At 43.7% G+C, this 16,072-nt stretch overlaps 1 protein-coding gene across 1 annotated transcript in view; it reads left to right on the top strand.

The window, feature by feature from the left end:
• The first annotated feature begins 6,087 nt into the window (after positions 1-6,087).
• Positions 6,088-16,072, top strand: part of SLC30A2 (solute carrier family 30 member 2) — a 38,299-nt gene continuing 28,314 nt past the window's right edge. Inside the window, exon 1 of the mRNA XM_070764927.1 lies at positions 6,088-6,224. Coding sequence (XP_070621028.1) covers positions 6,166-6,224 — 59 coding nt within the window. The 5' untranslated portion in view covers positions 6,088-6,165. The remainder of the gene's footprint in view (positions 6,225-16,072) is intronic.

Below are 16,072 nucleotides of genomic sequence, written 5' to 3'. Positions count from 1 at the left end.
TGGTGGCTAAACTTAAACCCTCCACGTTTCACTGCAGAATATCTTTGATTACTGTAGTAGAATGTGAGATACTCTAAATGTGGGGTCAAGAGTAATTGCCAAACATTTTTTCCAACTTCTGGTTAAAAACAAAAAACAGAAACAAAAACCCTGCTCCCAAGCTGACAGTGGGTGCCTTGTGGAATGTGGTACTGCAGGCTAACTCACTGTTCACTCCAGGAGTTTGAATCTCACCAGGCTCAATTCAATTCAATTTATTAGATTTGTATGCCGCCCCTCTCTGTAGACTCGGGGCAGCTCACAACAATAATAACACAATACAGTGATCCCCCGAGTTTCGCGATCCCGATCATTGCGAAAGGCTATATCGCGATTTTTCCACCCGGAAGTAAAAACACCATCTGCGCATGCACGCCCCTTTTTTCTATGGCCACGCATGCGTAGATGGTGGAGTTTGCGTTCCCCCCGGCAGATCAGCTGCTGGGTGGCTTCCCTGGGTCTTCCCCCTCTTGCTGGCGGGAGGGCGAGCGGCGGGCATCAGCGAGGAGCCGGGGTTTCCCCTTTGCATGGGCGGCCGGTAAGACCCTAGCGCCGCTTCCCAGCTGAGTCCCGAAGCCAAACGCGGAAGTTCGCCTTTGCCGTCTGGCTTCAGGACTCAGCTGGGAAGCGGCGTGAGCGAACGGCGTGGGCGGGCGAAGGGCGGGCGAGCGGCGGGCGCGCGGGCAGGCAGGCGGCGGGCGGACAAGCGGCGGGCGGACAAGCGGCGGGCGCGGCAGCAGCGAGGAGTTTGCGTGGGCGGCGGGGAAACCCCAATCTTCGGCTCCTCGCTGCTGCGGCGGAAGTAAAAACACCATCTGCGCATGCGCAGATGGTGTTTTTACTTCCGCACCGCTACCTCGCGAAAAACCGATCATCATGAGGGGTCCTGGAACGGAACCCTCGCGATAATCGGGGACCACTGTATATAACAAATCTAATAATTAAAAATAAAAGTCATTTAAAAACCCCTTATTAAAAGAAAACAAACACTCAAACATGCCATACATAAACTGTATAGGCCCGGGGGAAATGTCTCAGTTCCCCCATGCCTGGTGGCAGAGGTGGGTTTTAAGAAGTTTACGAAAGACAAGGAGGGTGGGGGCCATTCTAATCTCCGGGGGGGAGCTGGTTCCAGAGGGTCGGGGCTGCCAAGGTTGACTCAGCCTCCCATCTTTCCGAGGTGGGTCAAGTGAGGACCTAGATTGTTGGGGGCAATATGCTGATTCTGTAAACCACTTAGAAAGGGCTGTAAAAGCCCTATGAAGTGGAATATAAGTCTAAATGCTATTGTTATAATATATGGGGGTGGAGCCAGTCAGAGGCATCATTTACCTGTTCTCCGAACTACTCAAATGTTCCACTACCAGTTCTCCAAACTATTCAACATTTCCATTACCAGTTCTCCAGTAGCTCAGCTACTGGAAGTAGCTCCAGAACTGGTCAAAACCTGCTGAATCCCATCTCTGATGCTGACTCTGTAAACTGCTTAGAGAGAGCTGTAAACAGGGGTGGGCTACTGCCTGGACGGGGGCGGGGGGGGAGAGTGGGATAGCAAAAATGGAGCTCCACCCCAGAGCACCTGTTCTGCCGGGCTCTCTGGTAGAAGCCTCCCGAAAATTCACGGGTACAAATTTCAGACACACACCTTTGAAAATTCAAAACAATGTCCTTTATCACAAAATTCAAAAGAAACAAAGCACCCTTTTTGTATTGCAAAGAGCACTCTTCCCCAAAACCTTGTAGGCTGTACAAGTCCCTTAATCAGTCCTTAAGTACTTAGCTAGTAGCTGTGAAGAAACGTCACAGCCCTCCTTCTTCCCACGAAGTGAAACACACACACACTTTACTCTGCTTTGATGTCAAAGGCGTGAAAAATCCACAAACAAAGTTCGGACACAGCGAGGCACGATCCTGAAGAACTGTGATCAGATAATCTTCCACAACGGCCAAACTAGCACGCTGCTATTTATAGCAGCAGCTCTAATTACTGGAGCTCCACCCAAACACAGGTGGCCTCTCTTATCTCCTGTAATATTTCCTCAATTGGTCTCTTCGATGCATAAGTCTGCGCCTGCGTGGGTCTAACACTTCGTCATCCGAATCGGCCGAAGATAATGGTGATTGGCTTCCTGGGCTGTGTGCCAAGCCCCACTCTTCCAAGTCATCCCCACCTTCTTCTTCGTCCGAGGAAACTGCACTCCCTGACTCTGCCGGCAACAAAACAGGCCGAGGACATGTTGACGTTTCCCCTGCCTCCACCTCCACATTCCCGGGGGCAGGTGCTGGGCCAGAGCCAACCACAACAGCACCCAATTTGCACTGAAAGATGTTGAAAGAGAATGCATAACCCATGCCCATAGTGGTAGCCCATCACTGGCTGCAAAGCACTGTGAAGTGGTATATAGGTCCAAGTGGCACAGCAGGTAGAGTGCTGTACTGTAGGCCACTGAATCTGTAGGTCAGCGGTTCAAATCTCATCACCAGCTCAAGGTTGACTCAGCCTTCCATCCTTCCGAGGTGGGTAAAATGAAGACCCGGATTGTGAGGGCTATAGGCTGGCTCTGTTAAAAAGTGCTATTGCTAACATATTGTAAGCCGCCCTGAGTCTAAGGCGTAGGGCAGCATAAAAATCTAATAAATAAATAAATAAAGTGCCATTGCTATTGCTATTACATCTGGCTGCACAAAGTCCATCACTGCTTCTCAATCTTGGAAACGTGATCTATGGACTTCAACTCCCAGAATTCCCCAACATTCAGGATGGTTGGAGAATTCTGGGAAAGGTTGAAAAAAAACTTAACTACATCATCCTGGAAAGGTTGAATGAGAATATTCAGATAGCGAGTGTCCCAAATTCCAGCGTTTTCCTTAAAGCAGTTTTTCCCAACCTTGGCCACTTGAAGACATTTGGACTTCAACTCCCAGGTTGTTTTGGGATGTGTGCTCTTTGCAATACAAAAAGAGTGCTTAGTTTATTTTGAATTTTGTGATAAAGAACATTGTTTTGAATTTTCAAACGTGTGTATGTGTCTGAAATTTGCACCCTTGAATTTTCGGGAGGCTCCTACCAGAGAGCCCGGCAGAACACTAACCATCTAGGTTCTGTTTCATGCAGGAGGTATTTTACTAGCAGGATGCTAGTTCTTGAGAAGAGGCAAAAAAAATCTTGAATACCTGGTTCTTATCTAGAAAAATGTGTAAGTAGAGGCATTTGTAGGTAGAGGTACCACTGTATTTGCAAATGAAGTCATAATCCACCAAACTGCAATAGGACTGACTATTGTAATGTACAGGTGGCTTCTGTATGTTTCTTGGATAACAAATACAATAAGCCCTTGGACAGGAGGAAACACTAAATCAGCTCAAAGTAATTCCTGTGGTTTGCATTTGCACTTATCTACCAAGAGTAGTACATAACCTCCCGAGCCTAAACATATTAAGGGTATGTGCTGTACTAAGAGCTTTCTTTCCCCAAACTACTTGTCAAATTTATATAACCGCTCATCTCACAAATGACTCAGGGTGACGTACAAGGATAAAAATGATTAATATGTTAAAAAAAACACTATTACAGGTAATCATCAACTAATGACCAAAATTGTTGTTGCTAAGTGAGAAACTTGCGACAATTGTTAGGACTCTGTCCATAACTGTTGGGTTAGCAATATATTGGCTGCAGGTGTTGCAGACTGCCACAAGAGGGAGCTAGGGCTCATAGCTTATTTTTCGGAGTCACCCTCTTTGTGTCTCTTTGTCTGGCTACTCACTGTTAATGGCTATTCACTGATAGGTTTGCTCTGCATTTTCTCTGCAATCTCTCTGTATTGTAGTCATGTATTATAGCTAAAAGGTGTTTAGGCTTCATATCTGTTTGCCGATTATGAAAAAGACAGCTGGTAAGAAAGACTAGATAGTTGGTAATATTTAGATTGTTATTCTGACTTATGTGTATGGCACATAATCACACTTGGCCAATAAAAATTCTATTCTATTCTATTCTATATATTTATTGGAATTGTCGGTGGCAAGTCAGCCGAAGCAAAGTGGCCACAGCAAGTTGTCCCATTCTGCACTTTCAGGTAGACTGCTCTTACACAAGGAAGGAACTACAGATTGTCAGCCCCAAAACGTCCTTGATTTTGAGTCGTAGGGTTTGATTCACCACCATTTCCTTTTTGTAAAAAAAAACACAAATTTTACTAACTTTTTAATAACAGACACACACTACATAAAAGACCATTCAACATCATTCATTCTGATCTCTCCACCAAAATGAGGATGTACTTTTTAATATTATTTTAAACCAAGAACATTATCACATTTACAAGTTATAGCATGATTCCAATTTATTCTTTATACCTTGATCTCAAATTCTACTAACCATGTAACCTCTAACCCTCTACCCATCAGTTCTTTCACTTTATTTTCATTAATCATATTCATCTTTGTATCCATAATTTCAAACTGAATGTGTTCCACCATGTACCGGTACCAATATTTTATTGTCCATTTTGTTGCAATCTTCCAACTAAAACTATTACAACTTGGTCACTTTCTTTAGCTGCTTCTTTAATTTTCTCTGAATTCACTCATATCACTCCTTATTACTAATTCTACCATCTCCTTTGTAATCACCCATTTTATGTTTAGCATCCTATTAATATCCTCTTGCACCTCTTTCCAGAATTTTTGCACTACCAAACACTCCCAAAACATGTGCACGAATACCCCTCTCCTGGTCTCCATGCCAACAGGCACCCTTAATATTCCAATAAATACATAAGTGCACTACTGTGCCTTTAGTCTCCTGTCCAATTGTCTCTCCTTATCTCATATATCATATATCTTTTCTTCCTTTCATATATCTTCTCCCCTATTTTTATATCTTTTCTTCTATCCTTTTCTTTATATATTATGCCTGTACAATATTGTTTTATCGCTTGTTGTGAGCCGCCCCGAGTCTTCGGAGAGGGGCGGCATACAAATCTAATAAATTATTATTATATTATTATTATTATATAATACTACATGTCTATTCTCTTCAATATGTATTGTGTATTGGACAAAATAAATAAATAAAAGTTGTGCAAGTGTATGATACCACTTAGGTAAAAAATTTCTCTTCATTTCTCTATCCACCACCATTTCCTGAAACCAACCAGGGCGCCGGCAGGATTGGACTCCTGCGTTTTATCAGATGGGACTACTGTAATGCGTTTTATCAGACCCACGTCACGCAAACCACAACGCTGGGATTGCAAAAGCCCCGAGACAGACGTGGAAGTAAACAGATCCCCCGGGTGACTTCAGCGGGACGGAAGGGCGGGGGAGGCGAAGATGCCTCGCCAAAGAGTTCGCCTTTGCGCAATTTTATTTTGTTTTTTAAACAGACGCGTGTGCAAAAAAAAAAAAAAAAGGATAATTCGGAGTCCGTCGCGTTGGTGGCAGCGGCTTTCGGAGGGGGAGTAGGAGCCCCGTTGTAGTTTTTTAGGAGGGTCTTTCGGCTCAAAACCATCAGAAATCGCGCCGCCAGGATTGTCCAACTCGCAGCTGGACGGTGCCCAACTGAAACCGCTTCCCACGTTACCCAAAACACGGTTTTACTTAAACTAGGGTTTAACTGGTTTCTCCCAAGATTGCAGATCCCCATGGCCCGGCAACCTGGTCTCCCATCGCCCAGCTGCCTGTGCCCAGGTGGGCGCAACTAGCCGCGCCACCTCTGTCTCTACCGGCACCCGAGACGGAGCGGCTGACTTGCAGCTGCGTCCAGAAGAACCGAGGCTTTCCTTTCTGTCTTTGGGGGTCTGGGGCGGGGGGGGACCTGCGGCCGGGTCTCCTTGAGGCTGCCTCTCCCAGGGTGCGGCGGGGCCGAAGGTCGGGGGCAGCGAGGGGCGTGCTCGCTCAAACTTTGGCAAACTTTTGCGGGCGGAGCGCAGCGGGCGCGCTCTCCTCTCCAGCACCTCGCGGGCCTTTTGCGCACGAATCCGCGACGTTTTTTTTTCACCCGGGCTGATGCTCGCCCAGCCGTGATAAGAGGCGGTGGCGGCGGAGCTGCGGGCCACGCGTGCCTTTCGGGAGAAGGGAGAAGAGCCGCGGCCCGGGAAGGACGCACCTGTTGAACGGAGGATGGATTGCAAGCGCGGCGGGGTGGAAAAGAGCCACCTGCTCAACGGGGCGCAAAGCATGTGAGTCCTTCCCTTGTTTATTTTTTTCCCTTGCCTTTCCTCCTTTCCTTTCCTTCTTTTTTCCTTTCCTTTCCACCTTTCCTTTCCTCCCTTTCCTTTCTTCTGTTTTCCTTTCCTTCATTCCTTTCCTTTTTTCCTTCCCTTCTTTCCTTTCCTTCTTTTTTCTTTTCGTTTCCCCCCTTTCCTTGCCTTCTTTCCCTTCCAATCGCCTCTGCCCGGATTTCCAATTCCGCCACCCTACCCCTACCCATGGTTCCATCTCGGGGCCGAGCCTCACAAAGCGGCCTCCCATAAGGCCAGGCTTCCTCGGAAGTAAATTCTCCAGTTGATCCGAAGGAAGGCTCGGCTGCTCAGGTGGATGGGCAAATGCCCGGAGGGATCTCCATCTTTAGCTGACTTCTTATTTTCTTAGGAAGGCTCCTGTTCTCCGCCTCCCCATGCCTCCAATCACATGAATCAAAGGATTCTCAATCACATTATTAGTATTAGTATCATTACTTTTAGTATTATTAGTATTAATATTAGTATCATTACTTTTAGTATCATTAGTATTATTATTAGTATCAGTATTACTTTTAATATTATTACTTTTAGTTTTATTAGTACAGTGTTCCCTCGATTTTTGCGGGTTCGAACTTTGCGAAAAGTCTATACCGCGGTTTTTCAAAAATATTAATTAAAAAATACTTCGCGGTTTCCCCCCCTATACCACGGGTTTTCCCGCCCAATGACATCAAAAGTCATCGCCAAACTTTCATCTGCCTTTAATAAATATTTTTTAAATACACTTTAATAAATAAACATGGTGAGTAATAATCTAAATGGTTGCTAAGGGAATGGAAAATTGTAATTTAGGGGTTTAGATTGTAATTTAGGCTTGTTCATAGCCAAAAATAGTGTATTTACTTCCGCATCTCTACTTCGCGGAAATTCAACTTTCACGGGCGGTCTCGAAACGCATCCCCCGCGAAAATTGAGGGAACACTGTATTATTAATATTAGTATCATTGCTTTTAGTATTAGTATTATTAATATTAGTTTCAGTATTACTTTTAGTATTATTAGTATTATTATTAGTAGTATTATTACTTTTAGTATTGTTAGCATAAGTATTATTAGTACAGTATTAGTATTATTAGCCAATGCTGATTTTTTTTTTAAGTAGCAGAGTTTGGAATAAGGAGTCCCCAATGTTTGGAGTTGTTCCATTTCAACTTTATGTTCTCATAATAGTGTTCAAATATCTCCTCCTTATGTTCCTTACAAAAAAAGTATCAGTATCAGTGTTGGCAAAAAATAAAAGGGCTGCTTTCTCTCTTATTGCCACCCCCGTTGTTCATTCAGGAACGGGTGCGTAGCAACTACAGCGGTACCTCTACTTAAGAACGCCTCTACTTAAGAACTTTTCTAGATAAGAACCAGGTGTTCAAGATTTTTTTGCCTCTTCTTAAGAACCATTTTCTACTTAAGAACCCGAGCCCGGAAAAATTTCCCAGGAAATTTGAGAGCGGCACCAAGGCCCGGCCAGTTTCCTGCCATTCCCCCTTTAATCCCGGCCATCTTGGGCTTTTCTGGGCTTCCAGAGGAGCCTTTCGGTGGCGCTCCCCTTGTTGCCCACCTGGGTTTCTCTCTGGCGCAGTGTATGGGAGGCAGCCTCGCGCCGGGAGTACGGGAGGCGTGTTCTCCTCCTTGCTGCCTCAGACTCCCTCTTTTTTTTTTAAGCCTTTAAAGTTTTGGATTTTTTTTATTCCCCTCACCTTCTTCCTTTGGCAGCGACTGCCCTCCTCCTCTTCTTCCTCCTCCTCCTCCTCCCATCCAAATTCCGAGGTTTTTTTTCTTTCCTAATGGGTTTGCACGCATTATTTGCTTTTACACTGATTCCTATGGGAAATATTGCTTCTACTTACAAACTTTTCTCCTTAAGAACCTGGTCACAGAACGAATTAATAATAATTAATAATAATAATAATAATAATTTATTGGACTTGTATGCCGCCCCTCTCTGAAGACTCGGGGCGGCTCACAGCAATAATAAAACAATATAGCAGTAAAACAAATCCAATATTAAAAAACATATATAAACCCCCAGCAATTAAAACCATACAGCACATACATACCAAACATAAAATATAAAAGCCTGGGGGAGGATGTCTTAGTTCCCCCATGCCTGGCGATATAGGTGGGTCTTAAGTAATTTGCGAAAGACAAGGAGGGTGGGGGCTGTTCTAATCTCTGGGGGGAGTTGATTCCAGAGGGCCGGGGCCACCACAGAGAAGGCTCTTACCCTGGGGCCTGCCAAACGACATTGTTTGGTCGACGGGACCCGGAGAAGGCCAACTCTGTGGGACCTTATCGGCTGCTGGGATTCGTGCGGTAGAAGGCGGTTCCGGAGCTATTCTAGTCCACTGCCATGTAGAGCTTTAAAGGTCATGACCAAGACTTTGAATTGTGACCGGAAACTGATCAGCAGCCAATGTAGGCCAAGGAGTGTTGCAGAAACGTGGGCGAATCTAGGGAGCCCCACGATGGCTCTCGCGGCCGCATTCTGCACGATCTGAAGTTTCCGAACACTTTTCAAGGGTAGCCCCATGCAGTGTTCCCTCTAATTTTTTTTTGGGGGGGGGGGCGGAAAAGTATAGTGTCTGAGCGGCAGTCCCTTCGGGACTGGGCGGCACAGAAATATTAAATAAATAAACAAACAAACAAACAAATAAATTAAAAACCCACCCTGTTTTGCCTCAGAGAATTTCAAAATAAAATACTGTACTGTGTGTCTATAACAGTGAGCTCATAATAGGGCAACTCTATCAATATCAAAATGCCACTTAAATAGTTGAGCTAGTTTCAAACTAGATTTTGATTTTCTTTCTCTTTTCCTTCCTCTCTTTTTTCTATCTGTTTCTCTCTCTTCCTCTCTTCCTCTCTTCCTCTCTTCCTCTCTCTCTCCTTCCCTCTCACTCTTTCCCTCTCGGCTTCTGGGAAGGTTTGAAAAACTCTTGAGTTGATGATGATTTTTAAGTGAGCGATTGCTCACTGCTCAGCTTAGACTCTAAGCCTTAGAGGGAACAAAGGCCCCATGTAGAGAGCATTGCAGTAATCGAATTAAGTTCTTAAGTAGCGGTACCACTGTATTTGGGAGGGCTTCACCTGTTGAATTTCCGCTTGCTTTGTATCCGCTAAGAGCAAGGGTGCCACAAGCCCAGCCTAGTCTCAAAAAGAAATGAAAAGAAAAAAGATGACACCAGATTCCTGCCAGATGTGCCCGTGAGAAAGTCATGATCTCTTGCAAACAACTTGGAGGTTTTTTAAGTTCATTCGGAACGATGTTTACAGTGGGTGGTGGCTACCCTTGTGCTAGAGAATCTTCTCTCTTTGCTCTCTTCTTCATTTTGGCCTCAGTCTCTCTGGTCTATTCTTAATTACCGTTTGCAACACTGCCCGATGTTTAGATTGTATTTGGCATTTTTAATCCACCTACCGAGTCCTTCCCTTGGACCTGGGATAGGCAGATGTTGTGTTTGACGGTGTTAGGTGCACCAGTTCGCGGCCTATTTGGACCGGGAGTCACTGCTCACAGTCACTCCTGCCCTCATCACCTCGAGGCTCGACTACTGTAACGCTCTCTACATGGGGCTACCTTTGAAAAGTGTTCGGAAACTTCAGATCGTGCAGAATGCAGCTGCAAGAGCAATCATGGGCTTCCCCAAATATGCCCATGTTACTCCAACACTTCGCAGTCTGCACTGGTTGCCGATCAGTTTCCGGTCACAATTCAAAGTGTTGGTTATGACCTATAAAGCCCTTCATGGCACCGGACCAGATTATCTCAGGGACCACCTTCTGCTGCACGAATCCCAGCGACCAGTTAGGTCCCACAGAGTGGGTCTTCTCCGGGTGCCGTCAACTAAACAATGCCGCTTGCGGGACCCAGGGGAAGAGCCTTCTATGTGGCAGCCCCACCCCTGTGGAACCAACTCCCCCCAGAGATTAGAATAGCCCCCACCCTCCTTGCCTTTTGTAAGCTACTTAAAACCCACCTCTGCCGCCAGGCATGGGGGAATTGAGATACCCTTTCCCCCTAGGCCTTTACAATTTCATGTGTGGTATCTCTGTATGTATGTTTGGTTTTTTATATTAATGGGTTTTTAATCATTTTTAGTATTTATTGGATTATTATTGTACATTGTTTTATTATTGCTGTTAGCCGCCCCGAGTCTCCGGAGAGGGGTTGCATACAAATCCAATAAATAAATAAATAAGTGCATTGTTCCAGGATGTAAGCTCAGCCAAGTAAAGCTACCTTTTGCAATTGACCAATCGTGCTTTCGACAATGCCAGTAGTGTTCCAAGCAGTGCTCCAGATGTTTTCAGGTTGCACCTAAGGTACATATTACTATTGGTACTATCTTTATAATGGACGGTTGCACAGTCTTTCCTAAGGGATAGGCAGATGTTTTGTTTAATGATGTTAAAGGTACCGTGACAGGATGTAAGCCTGTGATGGCGAACCTATGGCACAGATGCCACAGATGGCATGGGAAACCATATCTGTTGGCACGTGAGCTGTTGCCCTAGTTCAACTCCAACCTACATGTGTTTGCCAGCCACCTGATTTTTGGCTCACTCAGAGGCTCAGGGAGGGCGCTTTTGGCTTCCAGGGCGCCTCCAGGGGGATGGGGGAGGGCTATTTTACCCTCCCCCAGCTCCAGGTAAGACATTGGAGTCTATCTATCTATCTCTGTAGATAGGTAGATAGGTAGATAGGTAATGGACTGAAGGATGGATGAATGGATATAAATAGATAGAATGTAGATGTGTAGACAAAAGATAGATAGATAGATAGATAGATAGATAGATAGATAGATAGATAGATAGATAGATAGATGGATAGATGGATAGAGAGAGAGAGAGAGATGATTTAGATAGAGAGAGAGAGAGAGAGAGATGATTTAGATAGAAAGATAGATAGATAGATAGATAGATAGATAGATAGATAGATGGATAGATGGATAGATGGATAGATGGATAGATGGATAGATGGATAGATGGATAGATGGATAGATGGATAGATGGATAGAGAGAGAGAGAGAGATGATTTAGATAGAGAGAGAGAGATAGAGATGATTTAGATAGATAGATAGATAGATAGATAGATAGATAGATAGATAGATAGATAGATAGATAGATAGATTTAGATAGATAGAGGGATGGATGGAAGGATAGATAGATTAGATAGATAGATAGATGATTTTGATAGAAAGATAGATGGATGGATGGATAGATAGATGATATAGATAGATAGATAGATAGATAGATAGATAGATAGATAGATAGATAGATAGATAGATAGATAGATAGATAGATAGGAGATGATAAAGAGCACTCACTCGTGTATGATAGCATTTGCTGGCTGGGGAATTCTGGGAGTTGAAGTCCAAATATCTTCCAGTTTCCAAGGTAGGGAAACACTGTTTTACACCATTAGAAATAGTTCAATCCAGTTGAAAACCTAGAACAGTGATGGCAAACCTATGGCACGGGTGCTACAGGTGGCACGCAGAGTCATATCTGCTGGCACGCGAGCCGTTGCCCTAGCTCAGCTCCAACATGCATGTGTGTGCTGGCCGGCTGATTTTTGGCTTTCCCGGAGACTCTGGGAGGGCATTTTCGGCTTCCGGAGAGTCTCTAGGGGGACGTAGGAAGGCATTTTTTACCCCTGGAACCTGGAGAGGGTGAAAAATGGGCCTACTGGGCCCACCAGAGGTTGGAAAATGGGCTGTTTCAGGCCTCCAGAAGGCCTTGGGAGGCGGGGGCGCGAGGCCATTTCACCCATCCCCAGGCATTGAATTATGGATGTGGGCACCCGTGCATGCGCGATAGCATAAGCACACACACTTTCGGCACCCAAGGGAAAAAAGGTTCACCATCACCGATCTAGAAGAAACAGTTAAGGGCAGTATGCTTTCATCCAGTATGGATGAAAAAATTTGGTTATTCAATACATCTAGACGACTGGCAGAAATTGTGGAAAGAAAATTATACGTTAACACGATCGGTTCCTTATAAGGAAAATCCATATAAGATGTTTTACCGATGGCATTTCGCTCCCGCTAGACTCGCAAAACCTTATCCCAACATAGACCTCCTGCGTTGGAAATGTAAAAAAGAATATGGAACATATTATCATTTATGGTGGGCATGCCCATGGGCACGAAATTATTGGATAAAAATTAAGACCTGGTTAAAGATGTGATATAGAAGTAAAACCAGAGACTTATTTATTAGGAATCATCAGAGGTCAATACACCAAGCTGAAATACTATTTTATCATTCTTTCTTTCTTTCTTTCTTACTTACTTACTTACTTACTTACTTACTTACTTACTTACTTACTTACTTACTTACTTATGCTAACAACAATAATAAAAACAGCATGTAACAATCCAATACTAAAACAACTAAAAAACCCTTATTATAAAACCAAACATACATACAAACATACCATGCATAAATTGTAAAGGCCTAGGGGGAAAGAGTATCTCAGTTCTCCCATGCTTGGCGGCAGAGGTGGGTTTTAAGAAGCTTACGAAAGGCAAGGAGGGTGGGGGCAATTCTAATCTCTGGGGGGAGTTGGTTCCAGAGGGCCGGGGCCGCCACAGAGAAGGCTCTTCCCCTGGGTCCCGCCAAACAACATTGTTTAGTTGACAGGACCCGGAGAAGACCCACTCTGTGGGACCTAACTGGTTGCTGTGATTCGTGCAGCAGAAGGTGGTCCCTGAGATAATCTGGTCCGGTGCCATGAAGGGCTTTATAGGTCATAACCAACACTTTGAATTGTGACCGGAAACTGATCGGCAACCAATGCAGACTGCGGAGTGTTGGTGTAACATGGGCATATTTGGGAAAGCCCATGATTACTCTCGCAGCTGAATTCTGCACGATCAGGAGTTTCCGAACACTTTTCAAAGGTAGCCCCATGTAGAGAACATTACAGTAGTCGAGCCTCAAGGTGATGAGGGCATGAGTGACTGTGAGCAGTGACTCCCGGTCCAAATAGGGCCGCAACTGGTGCACCAGGCGAACCTGGGCAAACGCCCCCCTCGCCACAGCTGAAAGATGTTTCTCTAATGTAAGCTGTGGATGTAAGCTGCCCAAGTTGCGGACCCTCTCTGAAGGACAATAATCTCCCATCAGGTAACATGATAATAAATAAATTAATGGTCTGTGCCAAAATGTCTAGACTTACATATGAATTACAAAACAAACAAGAGAGAGACTTCTTTACCATATGGGATAACCTTTATAAGTGGCTAAAAATCAGATGAGATAATAGAAACAAATAAACTTATACTGAAATAACTGACATATTGTGATTAACAAATTCAACGTAACTATTTGCTGCTATTGCTGTGGGACAGAGAAGCATAGATAGATGTATTTTCTTCTTTTCGGATTGTCTGAAATGTAAATTACAAAAATAACGGCTGGCTACATAACCACCTTCTGTAAGTTTGTAATGTATAGTGGGGTTAATTGTATTGTGTTTTAATGTTTTTGTTTTGATATGTTTTCTTTTCGTTTTATGTTTTTGCATTTGTTTCAATATACAAATAAAAGAAATAGTTCGATCCGAATTCATTAGATCAATTCTCCAGATGTGCCTAGAGACAGGATTGACAAAAGTCGAAGCAAGAATCTGTATAGCATCCTTAAATTGCTGACCTTCTTTCCACAAGGTCTTGTTCCATTAATTCTCCAAGACAAATTCTGTTCGTCATGGATCAAGGCAAATCAGCAAACCACCCAAAAACATTTTCACACGCACGGTGCCATGCGCTTCCATTGGCTGTCCTGTACGGCAAGTATAAAAGGATAGCATTGATGAAAAGACTCTATCCCTGCGGCTCAGGAGAGGTGGAGACTCTGGGTCATATGCTTCTCAGATGTTCCTTTTATACAGAGATTAGGGGGGAAAGATATTCTGCCAAAAAATACTAGGTATCCTGTCCGTTCCGACACTACCCATCTTCAGTGGCTGCTTAGGGATGAATGAGCTGGGGTGGCGCAGCAGGTAGAGTGCTGTACTGCAGGCCACTGAAGCTGACTGTAGATCTGCAGGTCAGCAGTTCAAATCTTATCACCGGCTCAAGGTTGACTCAGCCTTCCATCCTTCCGAGGTGGGTCAAATGAGGACCCGGATTGTGGGGGCAATAGCCTGGCTCTGTTAAAAAGTGCTATTGCTAACATGTTGTAAGCCGCCCTGAGTCTAAGGAGAAGGGCAGCATAAAAATCAAATAGATAGATAGATAGATAGATAGATAGATAGATAGATAGATAGATAGATAGATAGATAGATAGATAGATTAGATAGATTATATTTATTATTATTATTTATTAGATTTGTATGCCGCCCCTCTCCGTAGACTCGGGGCGGCTCACAACAATAATAAAGACAATGTAAGAATAAATCTAATAATTTAAAAAACACTAAAAACCCCATAGATAGATAGATTAGATAGATAGATAGATAGATAGATAGATAGATAGATAGATAGATAGATAGATAGATAGATTAGATTAGAGATAGATAGATAGATAGATAGATAGATAGATAGATTAGAGATAGATAGATAGATAGATAGATAGATAGATAGATAGATAGATAGATAGATTAGATTAGAGATAGATAGATAGATAGATAGATAGATAGATAGATAGATAGATAGATAGATAGATAGATAGATAGATTAGATATAGATAGATAGATAGATAGATAGATAGATAGATAGATAGATAGAAAGATAGATTAGATAGATAGATAGATAGATAGATAGATAGATGATAGATAGATAGATAGATAGATAGATAGATAGATAGATAGATAGATAGATAGATAGATAGATAGATAGATAGATAGACAGACTTGGGGCGATTAGATGTTAGCCCCCTGGTCCATGAATGTCCATAGAATGACGGCAGAAAAAGACCTCATGGTCCATCTAGCCTGCTCTTATACTATTTCCTGTATTTTATATTAGAATGGATATATGTCCCACGTGATTGTGGCTGGAATGGGTATGATTGATTTTAATTAAATTGGGGTTTTTGGATTAGCTTATTTAGTTTAATTAAAATATTGTGTATCATTGTTTCTTTTATATGTTGTAAACGGCTCTGAGTCCTCGGAGAGGGACGGCATACAAATCCAATAAAAGAAAGAAAGAAATTCTTTGCAACAGCACTGGGGATTCATCGCAAACACGTGTCTTCTCCACCATAGTTATATTATATAACAATTGTGGCAAACCCTTTGCACTGCGTACCATATTTTTCGGAGTATAAGACACACTGGAGTATAAGACGCATCTTAGTTTTTAGGGAGGAAAATAGGGAAAAGAATCCGCTTACCGCTAGTGTCCTTAGTCTGGTCAGTTTCAGCACATTATTTTATCCCCTGGTTAGGGCTTTAAAAAAACCTTATTTGGAGAGAGTAACAATGAAAGAGCTTGCAAGCAGGTAAGAGCTGGGAACATCGTTAGCACCTGGTTAGCGTTGGAAAGAAAAATTCTGAGCTAGTAGAGCAATGAACAAAACCCTGCAGGGAGGGTGGTTTGTGTGCACATGCATCGGACCAGAATACCTACGGGACCGCCTTCTGCCACACGAATCCCAGCGGCCAGGATTCCCGTCGACTAAACAATGTTGTTTGGCGGGACCCAAGGGAAGAGCCTTCTCTGTGTTGGCCCCAACCCTCTGGAATCAACTCCCTACGGAGATTCGAACTGCCCCCACCCTCCTCACCTTCCGCAAGACTCTTAAGTCCTATCTATGTCGTCAGGCATGGGGAA

This window comes from Erythrolamprus reginae, chromosome 11 (assembly GCF_031021105.1).
Source record: "Erythrolamprus reginae isolate rEryReg1 chromosome 11, rEryReg1.hap1, whole genome shotgun sequence".
Taxonomy (NCBI): Eukaryota; Metazoa; Chordata; class Lepidosauria; order Squamata; family Dipsadidae; genus Erythrolamprus; species Erythrolamprus reginae.
Note: the sequence above shows the minus strand (reverse complement) of the source record. Positions and strands in the feature narration are given on the sequence as shown.